The sequence below is a fragment of the Fomitiporia mediterranea genome (genome assembly GCF_000271605.1).
Source record: "Fomitiporia mediterranea MF3/22 unplaced genomic scaffold FOMMEscaffold_7, whole genome shotgun sequence".
Classification (NCBI taxonomy): Eukaryota; Fungi; Basidiomycota; class Agaricomycetes; order Hymenochaetales; family Hymenochaetaceae; genus Fomitiporia; species Fomitiporia mediterranea.
The window spans coordinates 318,534-331,481 of record NW_006760392.1 but is presented as its reverse complement, the minus strand read 5'-3'; the positions used below and the strand labels follow the sequence as shown (position 1 = coordinate 331,481).

The following is a 12,948-nucleotide window of genomic DNA, read 5'->3' as shown; positions in this document are numbered from 1 at the left end:
TGTTACATCATGACTTCGTGATGCATACACCCATTCTCTACTCGACCATTGGCACCACTCCCGCTGGCTTTATTTGCAATGTTATTCTCTGTTTTTATCTCGGTTTGCCTCATTATGATCTACTAGTAAGTCCTACAGCTTGACATGTCTAAGCTCTTTGCACTGTGTCCTAGCACAAAATAAGAGGATCTTTTGGGCCGAGTTCGGGAGTTCTGATTCCAACACCACATCATAAGCAAAGTGGCTCGTATTCTTGAACAACTTTGCTCAACTTTGGCAGATGTAGCGGATGAAGAGACTGGACTTGATGCAAGTCGCATGCAACAGTTGTCATGGCGCAGTTCAGTTCAAGGAGCGTTTCCAGTTCGCTGTTGCGAAGGACAAGTACTGTGGACACATTCTTGTGTTGCTTTGATGTAAAAAAAGACTGCTGCTAAGATATTTATCCAGTAGGCCAGAACCCGATTCCACAATGTTGAGCACTCCGAGATGGAACCTGGCCTCAAAATAAGCAACATCCCCTAGTTTGCGAATATTTTGCTTTCAGAATTGCGGTTAGCAGAGGAGAGGCTGGTAGAACTCATGAAAATGAACAGAAAGAGAATTCCGAAAACGTGCAAAATTGTATTTAAAATATTCATTTAATCCAAGAAAATTTCACCATTCTACATTAAGGTCTAGGACTAGTCAGAGCATTGCAACAATTTGCTGCATCAAAATCATGATCTCACAATCTTGTGTATCCAAGCAGTGCCCCTCCCTCCCTTAATGAGAAGCTGTCTTGAGCTTTGAAGAAACATCGCCCACAAGCTATTGTATCACTCCAACCAATTAGAAAGGAAGTTCATATCAAACATACTAGCAAGCACACATGTCGGACACTGTGGACACGTTCTTGAGTAACTACGACGTGCATATGTCTGCTGCAGATACGACTATCCAGCAGCTTGGAGCCGCCATCGCGGAAATCCAGCACAAAGAGATGGAACCAGGTGTCAAGTCAAGTCAAATCACAGAGTATGCGAAGCAGAAGCAGAAGATGTTCAGACAAATCAATGCTATCGAGAAGGAGAAGACAGAAGCAGCAAAATACAAAGCTAAGCTCTCTCCTGTTCAGCAGCTGGTCTCAAACATTGATGCAACTATTGTGGACGTTGAGGCAAAGGAGAATGAAGCAGACAAGCCCAGTGAAGTCACAACATATGCAACACAAAAGGCTCAGTTGTATGAAGTGAGGAAGAAATGGATACGCTGGCTGAAAGAAGCGGATACAGGAGTTGGGAAGTTGAAGTACTTCTGATCGATTGGTATTGGCCCCTGCAGCCGCCCTGGCCTGCCTTATAACAAGCCCGTAGGATTAATAAGAGAATGAATGAAATAGAAAATATCTGAGATACAAACATGTTGGAGTAACAGATCTATGGATGCTTGATGTTCTTTGTTCAGAGCGAGACTTATACGTGTTATTCTGTATTAACGCATGAGCATCACACATTGAAGCAATGTGCGTCGTGCAACAGTAACGATATTACATCTGAGCATTGAGTTATGTTAAAGCAGAGGTCCAGGCCTGCAATCCTATAGCCGTTGACAGACAGTAATTTGTTACATCAGGTCAGACGCTGCGCGACGCGAACTGTTGAGAGCCTTCGCGTGACGATGACAGGCGTGACCACGTAAGCACTCCAAATATCCAAAGACTCGCCTCAGAAGTCTGCCTTAGAAATCATTGTTAACATTTCACCTCTGTCGATAACTCGGGATGACAACCCAGTCACCGACAATCTCGATACCAAAGAAATCAACGGAGGAGGTCGACTGGACGACTCCCGTTCGCAATCTCATCGCTCAGTCGTACGGTGAGAATCCAGACAATTACACCGCGGAGTGCGCCGCCCTCCAACGATGTCGGCAGGATGCTGTCAAGGGAGCGGGCAGTGACACGACAGGTAAATTCACTGGTAGCGACTCACGAACTGTGGTTAATAATATGGTCAATTAATAGCAAGAGACTTGTTGTATAAATATTTCGGACAACTGGAACTCCTGGAACTGCGGTTCGCGGAGATCAGGGTTACCTTTCCGTGGCACGACGCCTTCACGAACAAGCTCACTACCCAGACCTCACTGGCCTACGAAAAAGCTTCTATCATCTTCCAAATCGCTGCCACCCACTCCGCCATCGCGGCAGCCCAGAACCGTGGCGATCCCGAAGGCTTAAAGCGCGCGTTCCATTATTTCAGAACTAGCGCTGGCATGCTCACTTATATCAATGACAACTTCTTACATGCACCTTCGACCGACTTGAGTCGCGAGGTTGTCAAGTTCCTGGTCAGTATCATGATGGCTCAGGCGACCGAAGTATTCTACGAGAAATGCGTAGATGAACGGAAAGGCAGCGGACTTGTCGCCAAAGTGGCAAACCAAGCGGCGACTATGTATACTTCACTGTGCGAGGAAGTAAAGGAATTTATGGGTAAGGGTATTTTTGATCGTAACTGGGTGACTATACTCCAGGTCGGTTCGTTTTGTGCATATACTCAACAATCAGATGCTTACAGGTCTTCCTTAGATCAAGGCGAAGTATTTCAACTCATTATCTCAGCTCCATCGTGCACTGGCAGACAACGCTGCCGGAAATTATGGCGATGCATTGTCCCGATTCACAGCTGCGGAGGCATTCGCTAAAGACGCTTCAAAGCTAGCTGCGTCATTTGGGGGGATGTTCATGCCTCAGATGTCACCTAATCTTCCGCCCGACGCTGGCTCAGCAATCCAGGAACTAACAAAATTCCACCTTGCCTTATGCACGGAAAAGAAGAACGAAGCGCAGAAGGACAATGATCTGATTTATAATGCCGTTGTTCCACCCATCGAGACACTACCGCAACTCGATAAACTGCAGGTTGCAAAGCCTATACCGATTCAGGAGGTTTACAGTGTCCCCGATGTGCAAAAGACTATTGGACCGGATATCTTTATTAAGCTCATTCCTCTGAGTGTGCACGAAAGCGCAAGCGTTTATTCCGAGGAGAAAGCGAAACTTGTACGGGCAGAAGTGGAGAGAGCAGACACCGCTGAGTCTGAGAAGCGCTCTTGCTTAGACGCATTGGGTGTACAGGAGGGACTGGGCCGCTATAAGGCAATGGTAGAAGGTCTCCATGCTGAAGGCACTTCGGAATTGCCACTAGAGGTGACACGCATGCGCGAAGATATAAGCCTCATCGAGGAACGGGAACCTGTTACGCGCCTTTTGTCGGACCTTTCGCGCCTACGCGATGTGGTTCACAGTGACATCGACAGTGCTCAGCGAGAACTCGAAGTCGAGACTCGTGACTGCGAAGCAATGCGCGTCAAGTATGAGCATATGTTCACGCAGGCTCCGTCGGCCGGACCGTCTCGATCACTACGCCAAGATCTCAAATCACACAGAGATGCGCTTCAAGCGGCGAGTGTGTCAGACCAGCAGGTCCTCACTTTATGGGATAGCGTGAAAGGAGATGTTACGCTTCTTCTATCTGACCAACTTGAAGACGTATTCAGGCAAAGCGCAGACCATGGGCCCGGAGGCAGTTTGCTAGATTTGGATCCGAATAACGAGGATAGGGACGAGGAAGAGCGGGCGAAGATCACTAGATTCATTGATGAGATTGAACAAAGGTTACTGCGCTTGAACAAGATTTCGACGGAAAGGAGGAACGTATTGAAGGATTTGAAGGAAAAGGTTTGCAGCTGACTTTAAGTTTCCGTATTAACTGCATCCTAATTTCCGTCACAGATTCAGTCGGACGACGTCTCACATTTACTACTCTTGAACCGTCGCAATCAAGCAGTAGAACCTGCATTGTTCGCAGCAGAGCTCGAGAAATTCAAGCCATTCCAGAACAGTCTGATCTCTACTGTGCAATACGAACAAGCTGTCCTTGGTGAGATCACGCAATTGTGGAAAGGCCTCAAAGACCTTGCTGGCCGTGGACCAGGTGCACGGAAGTGGGAAGAGCGCGAGAAGAGGAAGAAAGACACGATGCGCAGGTTCACTCGCGCTCGTGACGGATACATGGAAGTGCGGGACGGCTTGGCGTACGTTTTTCCATTCATTTGTTTTAATGAGAAAATTAGCTCAATGTATGGTTCCGCTGTTCAGGAAAGGGTTACAATTCTATCGTGATCTGACAGAATTGTGTACAAGTCTAAGACGAAACGTGAAATCTTTCGTTACAGAGCGCGTTGCAGAACGTGATGCGTTAGTTGCCGAAGCTGAGCGGCAAAAGAACGCAAGTGCACCGCCGCCATTAGCGGAGAAACCTCGTCCATTGGCTACGGGACAAACACCATCCGTTAATAACATAAACTCATCATTTGGGTCGATGAATCTACGGGACAGCACATCGCCGCCGTCACGTCCGCCTCCGCCTCCTTCGAGTGTGCATAATGCACCTTATTCAACTTTGCCTCCTCCACCTCCGAGGGTCCCGGGAAGTTATTCCACTCCTTCACCTCCCCAGCAAGCATCGTCAGATCCATACGCGAATATGTTCAGCGTTTCGGGCTTATCAACACAGTTCTTAAACAATGGAAATCCGTCACCTGTTCCGACGACCTCCCCTCCTTTCGACCACAACCAAAGAAGCTATGCGCAAACTCAGTACCAGCCGTATTCGCAGCAGCAGCCGCAATACACTCAAGCAAACGGATATGGTAGCCAACCCCAAACCCGACAGCAGAACACAGGGACTCCATTTCCGTCTCCACCTCCACCAGTTCCCATTTCCTACCAACAACAACAGCAATACGGAGGAAACGCGCATGCACAGAGCTCACCGCCACGTAGCCAGCCGTTGACACACCAGCCAGCAGCAATCTCATCACCTTTTCCTCCACCTCCACCCCAGACCTTCGGGCAGTACCAGCAGAGCTCCTATTCATCTTATCCTCGGTGATGCCAAATTTGGCGGGTTCTTCGCGGCGGGGATATTGGCGGAAGAAGTGTTTGCTTGCACCCTCCTCGGTTATTCTTTTGATGTTTGGGATGCATGTGTATTGTATTATCGTTGGTACCGGTGTATACCAGAAATTGTTGTGTATTTTGAGTTGTATGTCGTGGTAATTTTATCGCAGTTTCGCTCGTGTTGACTAACGTCGCTTTCAAATCGGGGATTTTGAGTGCTCGTGTGTTGGCCTTGGAATCAATAACGGATTGGATCGCAAACACTAAACCAACAGCAAGTCATTTGAATGGATGGCTGCCGCTCGTAGTGATGAAACGCACCATGTCTAGTAAGTTCAGATTCTCCGTTTGAATGCCAGATATCTGCCGAGGATTCGTGTACTTGACCACAGTCCAAAACCCACCTGCTACCCCGCATTCCGGGAAGTAGTTGTGCCTATCAGTTTCAGTGGATAAATTCAAAGGCCAGGTCATTCAATCTACCCTACAGGGGGAGCTGTTTGATCATTGGGCGACGTGGAGATATGTAGAGAAGTCGCACTCTCCAAACCCCCGACCTACAACAATTGATTATAATTATAGCCTGGCTGATTGTGTTTCAGGAAAGTGCCTCGAGCTCCAAAGGTCAGTAGATGGCCGTGTCTGAGGCCTCGTATAAGGTGCGTCTTGGAGACTTCCTCCCCTTGTGCCCTGTGGCAAAGGATGGACAACACCAGCCAAGCTATAACAGAGATGCAAATAGCATCTTTGAACATTTTGCAATTAAACAGGATATGTCAACGTGAGTACCTCCTGTGCGTACTTTATTAAATCCTCCACCTAAACCGTTTCAGTTGCAGCTTATTCTGCTTTCGTCTATGATGTTTGTATGCAGGTATTGCTAATTTATTATTACATGCATCTTTAACGTCATAATAGTGATCACAATTGACCAAGAGGTTAAATTAATTTGGGTGAGTATTGTTTTTATAGGACATGCTCTGTACTTAATTTCTGGCAATGCACTACTTATGCAGAAGGCACGCTGGTCGTTAGGCAAAGCCCTTTTCCTCTTTGTGTGTAGCATATTCCTTGGAGTGAACCAAATTGGATTAACGGTACACAGTGTCGATACCTCACACTTCTTCAAAAAACGTAAGTGTTTGATATATAGAATAGACGTTCTGTCGACTCAGAAAATATTACAGTGCAACGACCATAGGTATGTAAAATCAGAGAAGTCGTAACAATTGAATTTACTGTGTCGAAAATTTGCAAAGCACTCTTTTATCCTTCTGTCACTTCAAATGTAAGGTCAGCTCTCTTTTGTCTCTCGAACAGTACTAAACATTCCTCGACAATAGATGTCAGTTTACAAATAGTACATTTTGATGCCCAAAGATTACTTTCTAATCCAAAACTTTACACCACGTATTACTTATTTTCTATCAGATGTATGTTTTTTATAATTATTTTAATCCCATCTAATCCTTGAAGCCTCATTAACACATACACTGTTGTTCAGGTACAATGTGGTCAGATTATCAGACATTTGCAACATTTTTCTTGTTCATTCTGACAGACAGTAAGCATCTTGCAGTAAATTTTAGTCGCTTTATACAATAATAATGCATGATCATGGGACTTATTTCCAGCAATTCTTATAATGCGAGCTTATGCATTGTATTCCGAAAGCAAAAAGGTTCTTACTATGATGCTTGGTACCCTTGGAATAATCTCTGCTTTATCTATCTGGGAGCTCACAAAATTTGCTATGAGTACTCCGAGTAAGCATCATCGCATCTTACATTCTCTGTGCTTCTCAGCGGGAGTCTGAAATGTATGATAGTGATTTCAACCTCGCTCCCTGGTCTTGACTTCAAGTTTTGTCAAGTGGCGGCTATTCCAGATGGAAAGTCTTGGATTTACTGGGGACAGCTGCTGCTTTTTGAGACACTCCTGTTTTCTATGGTGTGTATTAAGGCATACAGATGTTATTGTGAAGACATTTTATGCTGGAGGGCGGCTAATGGAGGCAGTAGATTGATGGAAATATTGATCAGGGACTCAATGTTGTTCTATCTTGCGTATGTTCTAAATTATCCACAATGAAGGTACTATTTCTGACACACATCTTCTTTGAGATTAGGATCTTCGTGGTCTATTTAGCTTGTTTGATCATGGCGCCAATCCGGAGTGTAAGTGTTCATTACCATCTACCAGTTAAGCCCTTACTTATTGTGGCTGCATCGTTCAGCAACGATACTCAGAAGTCCCGACTGGTTTTGCCACCGCAGTCTCTGGAATAATGACCCAACGGCTCGTACTCAACCTCCGCTCCAACTACTCGCGGACTTGCGAATTTGGAACACAGCATAGTTTTCGAATGTCAACTTGGCGTGCAGCAGACGACTCGTTACATGACTTAGATCATACCCAGGACATTCAATTTTCTCCGCCGGAATGTGATAGCGAAGCCTCGTCTGAGGGGTTGTTCGTCGACGATAGCAAGAATGGGCCGGTTTCTAGAGTACCTTAGGAATACGATTCGTGAAGTTCGCTAGTCTTTAGATTTTAGAGTGCCATGAAGTTAAAAAAAGCGGACGCCGTCGTATTAGTTCATGCGGAAATCGACCAGTACACGTTGTTCCACATCGGGATTCATTATATTCGTGGTTATCAAGATCCATATTCCAAATTGAAATCCTATCCTTATATTGATATTTTATTCTTCATATGTACATGCCTCCTTCCGTTTCGATGAACCTTCGTCGTTTTGGGCTGGCTTTCACTCCTTCTCCTTTCCTCTCTGAAGATCTTGAGTCTGTCCATTCAGCACTTGATGTACCTAGCCCTGCAGCCTCGAATACAGCTGAATGAGCCGCCTTCAATAATGCAGGATCCCAATCCTCCGAGTCTTCTATACTGGCAAGGGCAGCTAAGCTAAGAATGGCACTCGTCTCTGTATCCGCTTCGTCTTCACGAGAAAGGCTCCTGGGAGTAGGAAGCGGGGCACGCCTGGAAGGGACTAGAATTCCTAAACCAAATTTCGATTTTTGAGACTGCGATGGGATATTCGGAAGGGCAAGTAGGTTAAGAAATGCAGCCGTCGTGGACTGTAGTAGATTTGGAGGCGTAAAAAGGGAGAGCGGTGCCTTTGACGAAGGTGGTGTGCGGTCCTATCGAAGAGAGTTACTTTTATTAGAAGCAGTACAAACAAGGGACATAGGAACAGAATAGACAATTACAGTACTTAGATACCGTAGCGGAGCTTCGTGATGAGCAATGGGAATCAGAGAGATGTATGTCGCAGTACTGTAAGCGTCAAGTAGAATAACCCTGCGTATATGCGTCAGTCAAGAGACGTATAACAAAAGAGATTATAATGGCGCGTATAATATTGGCATGCTTACTTGGATGGCTTGTAACGCTCAAGTACAGCTGCTGCATACGCGTTCATCGCCCATACAGGAAGGCGTACGAATGCCTCTGACACGAGGACCGTGCCTTTCGTACCCTGGCTAGTCCATGATGGCTGGAAAACCAGTCCAACCTAGAATTATCACACATATTTAGGCTCGGAGGATAATGCATAAACGGCCTCAGTTAGACGCACCGCACGTTTATTGACGTTCACCTGCCCGACCTGTTCACCAAGGTGTGCACCACGCGCCCACACAGCTCCCACAACACCACTCGCAACTATTAGAATATTTCCATATTCCTCTTGCTTCTTCTCGTCTGGTAGGAAGGTAATTTCCACAGCAGGTACGTCGGGAGCAATATTTGTCCCAGAACTAAGATCGACGTCTGCAAGCCCAGTCTCGTCTTCGTCATCCGATTCATATGCATAGCGCGGAGAAATAGTGTCCGCAAGCGGGTCTACATCTTTGTAAGGCATTCCTCTTTGCTGTCGTTTTAGAGGTTTAGTCGATTGATGCCAATGATTGGGCTATTGGACTGGAGAGCTTGGAAGGATGCAACTTCATTGCAAGAACGCGATCGACGCGCGGTCTATGGTAATAATTATTTGTTTCTGTTGACGCGTTTTACCTCTACTCTCATTACCTTCACCAAGAGCACGTAACCTCTTTGCCATGTAGTCTCAAGAGCAAATAATATTATAATGACAAACAATTTTGGGGTTCTGTCGTTTGTCAAAAAAGGATAATTTAACAATCCTACAACCCTTGCCAAGATGAGTATGTTTCAAAAGACTGAGGAGATGGGAGGTGCATATGCATTTCGGATATGCACATGCGAGTCATCTATTAGATCAGACTTCACGGGTAATGTCACCGCATCTCTAAAGCATGCAGAGTTTCTAAGCGGAGACGTTTTACTTCTCGGACGCCACACACTTGTCAGTAAGTCGTACATGACGAAAGTAGCAGAGAGTGCGTATCACCATCCAGTATGGATTCAACCCAGTATCCAATGACAGCTAAGCATATGGGTCCAACATTATTGCCGATGCAGTAAGAGTCACATCAAGTATTATGGGGAAAGCTGGATTCGAGCTGATACCAATTTTGTACAAGATTAATCCCACTTGGTACTTTGCACTGTCTCACCAGGCTATTTTTTATGGGTCATAAACGAGCATTTCCGCCACATCGGTTTTCTTCAGCCCACATAACAGACCAATACCTACAAGGCGTGCGGCGCTCCAGAAAATACGCCAGGTTACCGCCATCTAAGTCGGTCGACCCCTTACCAAACCCACAAACAGCATAAGAAAGTCGCAGGCTATAAAAAATGGGTCGCAAGTCGAAGTCCAAGACAAAGACAAAGACAAAAATAACAGTGACGAAGTCAAAAGTAACGAAGAAGTCGTCGGCGGGGGGAGAGATAACGCTCACCATCTCTGAGCATTCCGCACAGCGCCTTCAAGATGAAGCAGCGGGAGCAATGAAGAAGCTGGACAAGCTTGTTGAAGGTCGAGTCCACGTGCTTAGCAAAGAAGTCGGAGATGGCGTCACAAAGGTGCTCAGAGAAAGCAACATAGAAAAGAGCGAGAAGGAAAGGGTACAGCGAAGACGAGAGTGGTTGGACTTGTATCTCGGCGCACGAGACAAGCTTTCCGGTCTCGATCCGGAAGAAAGCGTACGCGACTCCCTCCAGGTAATCCACCTCCGCGATCACCTCGACACACTGCACTACCTGGAGTTCGTCGAGTCAGCATTTCTCGATAGTGGACTCCAAGCGCGCCTGGAATCGCTTAAGGAACAATGGAACAAGGCAAGGAAGCACATGGCAAAGATCGAGGAGGAGATGTCAGATGTTCACAAAAAGATGGAAGAACAGACAGAAAGTATTCGCCAGCGTACGATTAGACACTTCGGAAGAAGATATTTCGAGAAATTCGATGAGGATGTGGATTAAGCTGGCAGTTCGGACGTATGGAATACATGGTTATTTATTTTATGGACTACATATTCTGTAAAAACCATTAAGTTATATAGTTGTGTGTCGAATTTTTGACACTCACGCTCATTCAAGTTTGTTTGTTCCCCAAGAAATCCCCGACGATACGCATATACCGTTCTCTCTCCTCAAAATGACCCATATGGCTGCTTTCAGCGAGCACGGCCCACTTTACGCGTGGGGTTTTGTCAAAGAAGGGCTGAAGACTGTCGTCCTGGGCCTCATCATAGGCACCGTTGATAAGTAGCGTCGGCACTTTTATGGAAGAGATGGAGGGGATTATAGTCCAGGAGCGCAAGGAACCAGTGATATGAAACTCGGAGGGTCCATTCCTGTAGGCGAATTAGATAACACCGCAAGGGACAGATATCCGAGCACTTACATGGTATGATACACTGTCGGGTCTTCCGCCATGCAACCGAATGATTTGACAACGTCGTCTGGCATTGGCTTCACACGACACAAATGCCGTTCATAGAACACGCCCACGGCGTCCTCGTACTCCTTTGAGTCTGTCGTTCCAGCATCTTCGTGCTTCTTCAGAGTCGCCTGTACATCCTCGGGTAACTGCTTAATCAATCTCGCGCAGCTACGCTGAAAGAGCTCCATGCTCGCCGGGGAAGAGCTGAGAATGAGTCGGCGCAGGCCTTTAACTTCTGGTCCCGAGAAGGTCGAAGCGAATTGTGAACCGAGCATTCCACCCCAACTATGTCCCAGCAGGTCATACTGTCCGGCAATTCCAAGTTTCGAAAGAAGGTTTGCAAGCTGGTCCATGAAGAGCTGTGGTGTCCAGAACTCTGCAGGCTTATCTCTGAGGTGCGTGGAGTTGCCCGTCCCGATTTGATCGTAGAAAATTACTGCGCGTGTGGGCGAAGCAAGATCGGACATTGGCAGAATGTAATAGTGTGCTGATCCGGGACCGCCATGGAGTGTAACGAGAGGAATTCCGGAGGATGGTACGCCGAAGACTTTGTAATAGGTCTCGAATGTCTCTGATCCGACAACGAAAGGCAACCTGCCCTCTGTTGTTGGTAAGCTGGCTGGGGCAGACATGACGTTCGTTCGCTATAGGATTGCGATGGAAAGAAGACGAGCCACAATGGCACTAATGTCGTTGCCTTTAAATTGTCTCTGATAACAGCAGACCTTGGGACGATTGCCTGTCCAGGATGATGAACAGATGGACACACGGCTTCTGGGAGCAGCTGACAGTATGCACACGCCATTCAGTTATTCATCTTCTTTTTCCCGACGCTCAAGTGCATTTGCCAATTTAGAGATGTATACCACCAAAAGCAAAGGTGCCTTTCCTCCCCAGGTAATGCGCTCAATATTGAGTGGTCATCGATAACAACGCTATAGCCGGCATGAACGAGGAATGTTAGTTAAATATGAATGGGATTTATTACGATTAAATATACCTTCCGTTGCGAAAAATTTAGGATTGAGTATTCTGGCACAAGGTGACATGACAGTCGTGGTGAACGACAACACTCTTTGACCGCGACTACAATGTCGGGGCCTCAACCGCAACAGCAGCAGATGGTCAACGTCGCCGACCTCGACGTCTCACAGCTGCGCGATGTCAGAAGACAACTCGAAGAGGTGCGAATAAACGCTTAATTTGGTTCGGGTGGCGGAGGCTAATTTATGTGCCCGATAATCATGTCAAAGTGCAGGAGTTAACACACTTGACTGCATCCTTCCAACAACTCAAACTCGCACAGGCAAAGTTTCGCACATGTCTATCCAATGTCACTGAAGTGAATTCTGCCAATGCTGGTGCGTCATATCGAAGCTGCATGAACATGCTAAGTTTACTGACTCGATAAATGACATAGAACGAAAAATTCTGGTCCCACTAACGAACTCGCTCTACGTCCCGGGTAAATTATCTGATCTTGAACATGTCATCGTCGATGTTGGGACAGGCTACTATGTCAAAAAGGTTCGTTGTTCCGGTCCTGCATATCTTTCCTATCTGATTCTGAATTATTTTAATTCATGCTGAACGTTGTGCAATGTTACGAACAGTCCCGAGCAGACGCAGCAAAGCATTATACCGTAAAGATCGACTTTGTCAAGGGAAACATCGAAACGCTGCAAGAAGCACTTACGAAGAAGCAGGACAACTTTCAATATGTTATGAATTTAATAGCGGTGAAGGAGCAGACTCAGCAGGGTGCGGTATCTGGAGCGAGTTGAACCTAGTGCAGAGCAGAATTCACGAGACAGTTATGGAAGGGAACGTTTATATTTTACGTAGGTTATCATTAGATTGAAAACAATCGTCTAAAGTCACCTCAGTATTAATTTGCTGACAGCGATATAGTCACGGTCAAGTTCGGCCATTTTTGTCGTATAGAATGTTGAACCAGAACCATGTGCCAGAACAGATGCTCTACTTATAGCATTAAGCCAAAAATTCAGATCCAAGCAATGATATAACCTTTGCATTGGTTACGTTATGCACTAAATAACGGAATCCATACCAGCACCGCGTTCGGATTCTGGAGTACAAGTCTATCCTGGGTGCTTAATATGCAGGATATCATAATGACCCACGTGGATAAGTAATTCTGGTACCTCTGTAT

General features: G+C 46.2%; 6 protein-coding genes across 6 annotated transcripts; 4 read left to right on the top strand and 2 right to left on the bottom strand.

The window, feature by feature from the left end:
* Positions 1-1,762: 1,762 nt before the first annotated feature.
* Positions 1,763-4,940, top strand: FOMMEDRAFT_87027 (BRO1-domain-containing protein; the record flags this gene model as incomplete). The annotated part of the gene is made up of 5 exons (XM_007267232.1): positions 1,763-1,949; positions 2,006-2,517; positions 2,573-3,724; positions 3,779-4,080; positions 4,145-4,940. 5 exons carry the CDS (start codon positions 1,763-1,765, stop codon positions 4,938-4,940), a joined length of 2,949 nt encoding a protein of 982 aa, XP_007267294.1.
* A 1,701-nt stretch (positions 4,941-6,641) lies between these two features.
* On the top strand, positions 6,642-7,466 carry FOMMEDRAFT_157007 (uncharacterized protein; the record flags this gene model as incomplete). Its single annotated transcript, XM_007267231.1, has 5 exons — positions 6,642-6,714; positions 6,777-6,898; positions 6,970-7,014; positions 7,077-7,125; positions 7,201-7,466. 5 exons carry the CDS (start codon positions 6,642-6,644, stop codon positions 7,464-7,466), a joined length of 555 nt encoding a protein of 184 aa, XP_007267293.1.
* Positions 7,467-7,649: 183 nt separating this feature from the next.
* FOMMEDRAFT_108878 (uncharacterized protein) lies at positions 7,650-8,881 on the bottom strand. The gene is made up of 4 exons (XM_007267230.1): positions 8,544-8,881; positions 8,341-8,480; positions 8,176-8,266; positions 7,650-8,106 (listed from the first exon to the last, which is right to left on the bottom strand). The coding sequence occupies exons 1-4, from the start codon at positions 8,826-8,828 to the stop codon at positions 7,660-7,662; spliced, it is 963 nt and encodes a 320-aa protein (XP_007267292.1). The 5' UTR covers positions 8,829-8,881; the 3' UTR covers positions 7,650-7,659.
* An 804-nt stretch (positions 8,882-9,685) lies between these two features.
* Positions 9,686-10,312, top strand: FOMMEDRAFT_29024 (uncharacterized protein; the record flags this gene model as incomplete). Its single annotated transcript, XM_007267229.1, has 1 exon — positions 9,686-10,312. One exon carries the CDS (start codon positions 9,686-9,688, stop codon positions 10,310-10,312), a length of 627 nt encoding a protein of 208 aa, XP_007267291.1.
* Positions 10,308-11,666, bottom strand: FOMMEDRAFT_108875 (proline iminopeptidase protein). The gene is made up of 3 exons (XM_007267228.1): positions 10,737-11,666; positions 10,419-10,686; positions 10,308-10,367 (listed from the first exon to the last, which is right to left on the bottom strand). The coding sequence occupies exons 1-2, from the start codon at positions 11,405-11,407 to the stop codon at positions 10,425-10,427; spliced, it is 933 nt and encodes a 310-aa protein (XP_007267290.1). The 5' UTR covers positions 11,408-11,666; the 3' UTR covers positions 10,308-10,367; positions 10,419-10,424.
* A 200-nt stretch (positions 11,667-11,866) lies between these two features.
* On the top strand, positions 11,867-12,559 carry FOMMEDRAFT_157003 (Prefoldin alpha subunit; the record flags this gene model as incomplete). Its single annotated transcript, XM_007267227.1, has 4 exons — positions 11,867-11,959; positions 12,034-12,136; positions 12,196-12,302; positions 12,389-12,559. The coding sequence occupies 4 exons, from the start codon at positions 11,867-11,869 to the stop codon at positions 12,557-12,559; spliced, it is 474 nt and encodes a 157-aa protein (XP_007267289.1).
* Positions 12,560-12,948: the final 389 nt, after the last annotated feature.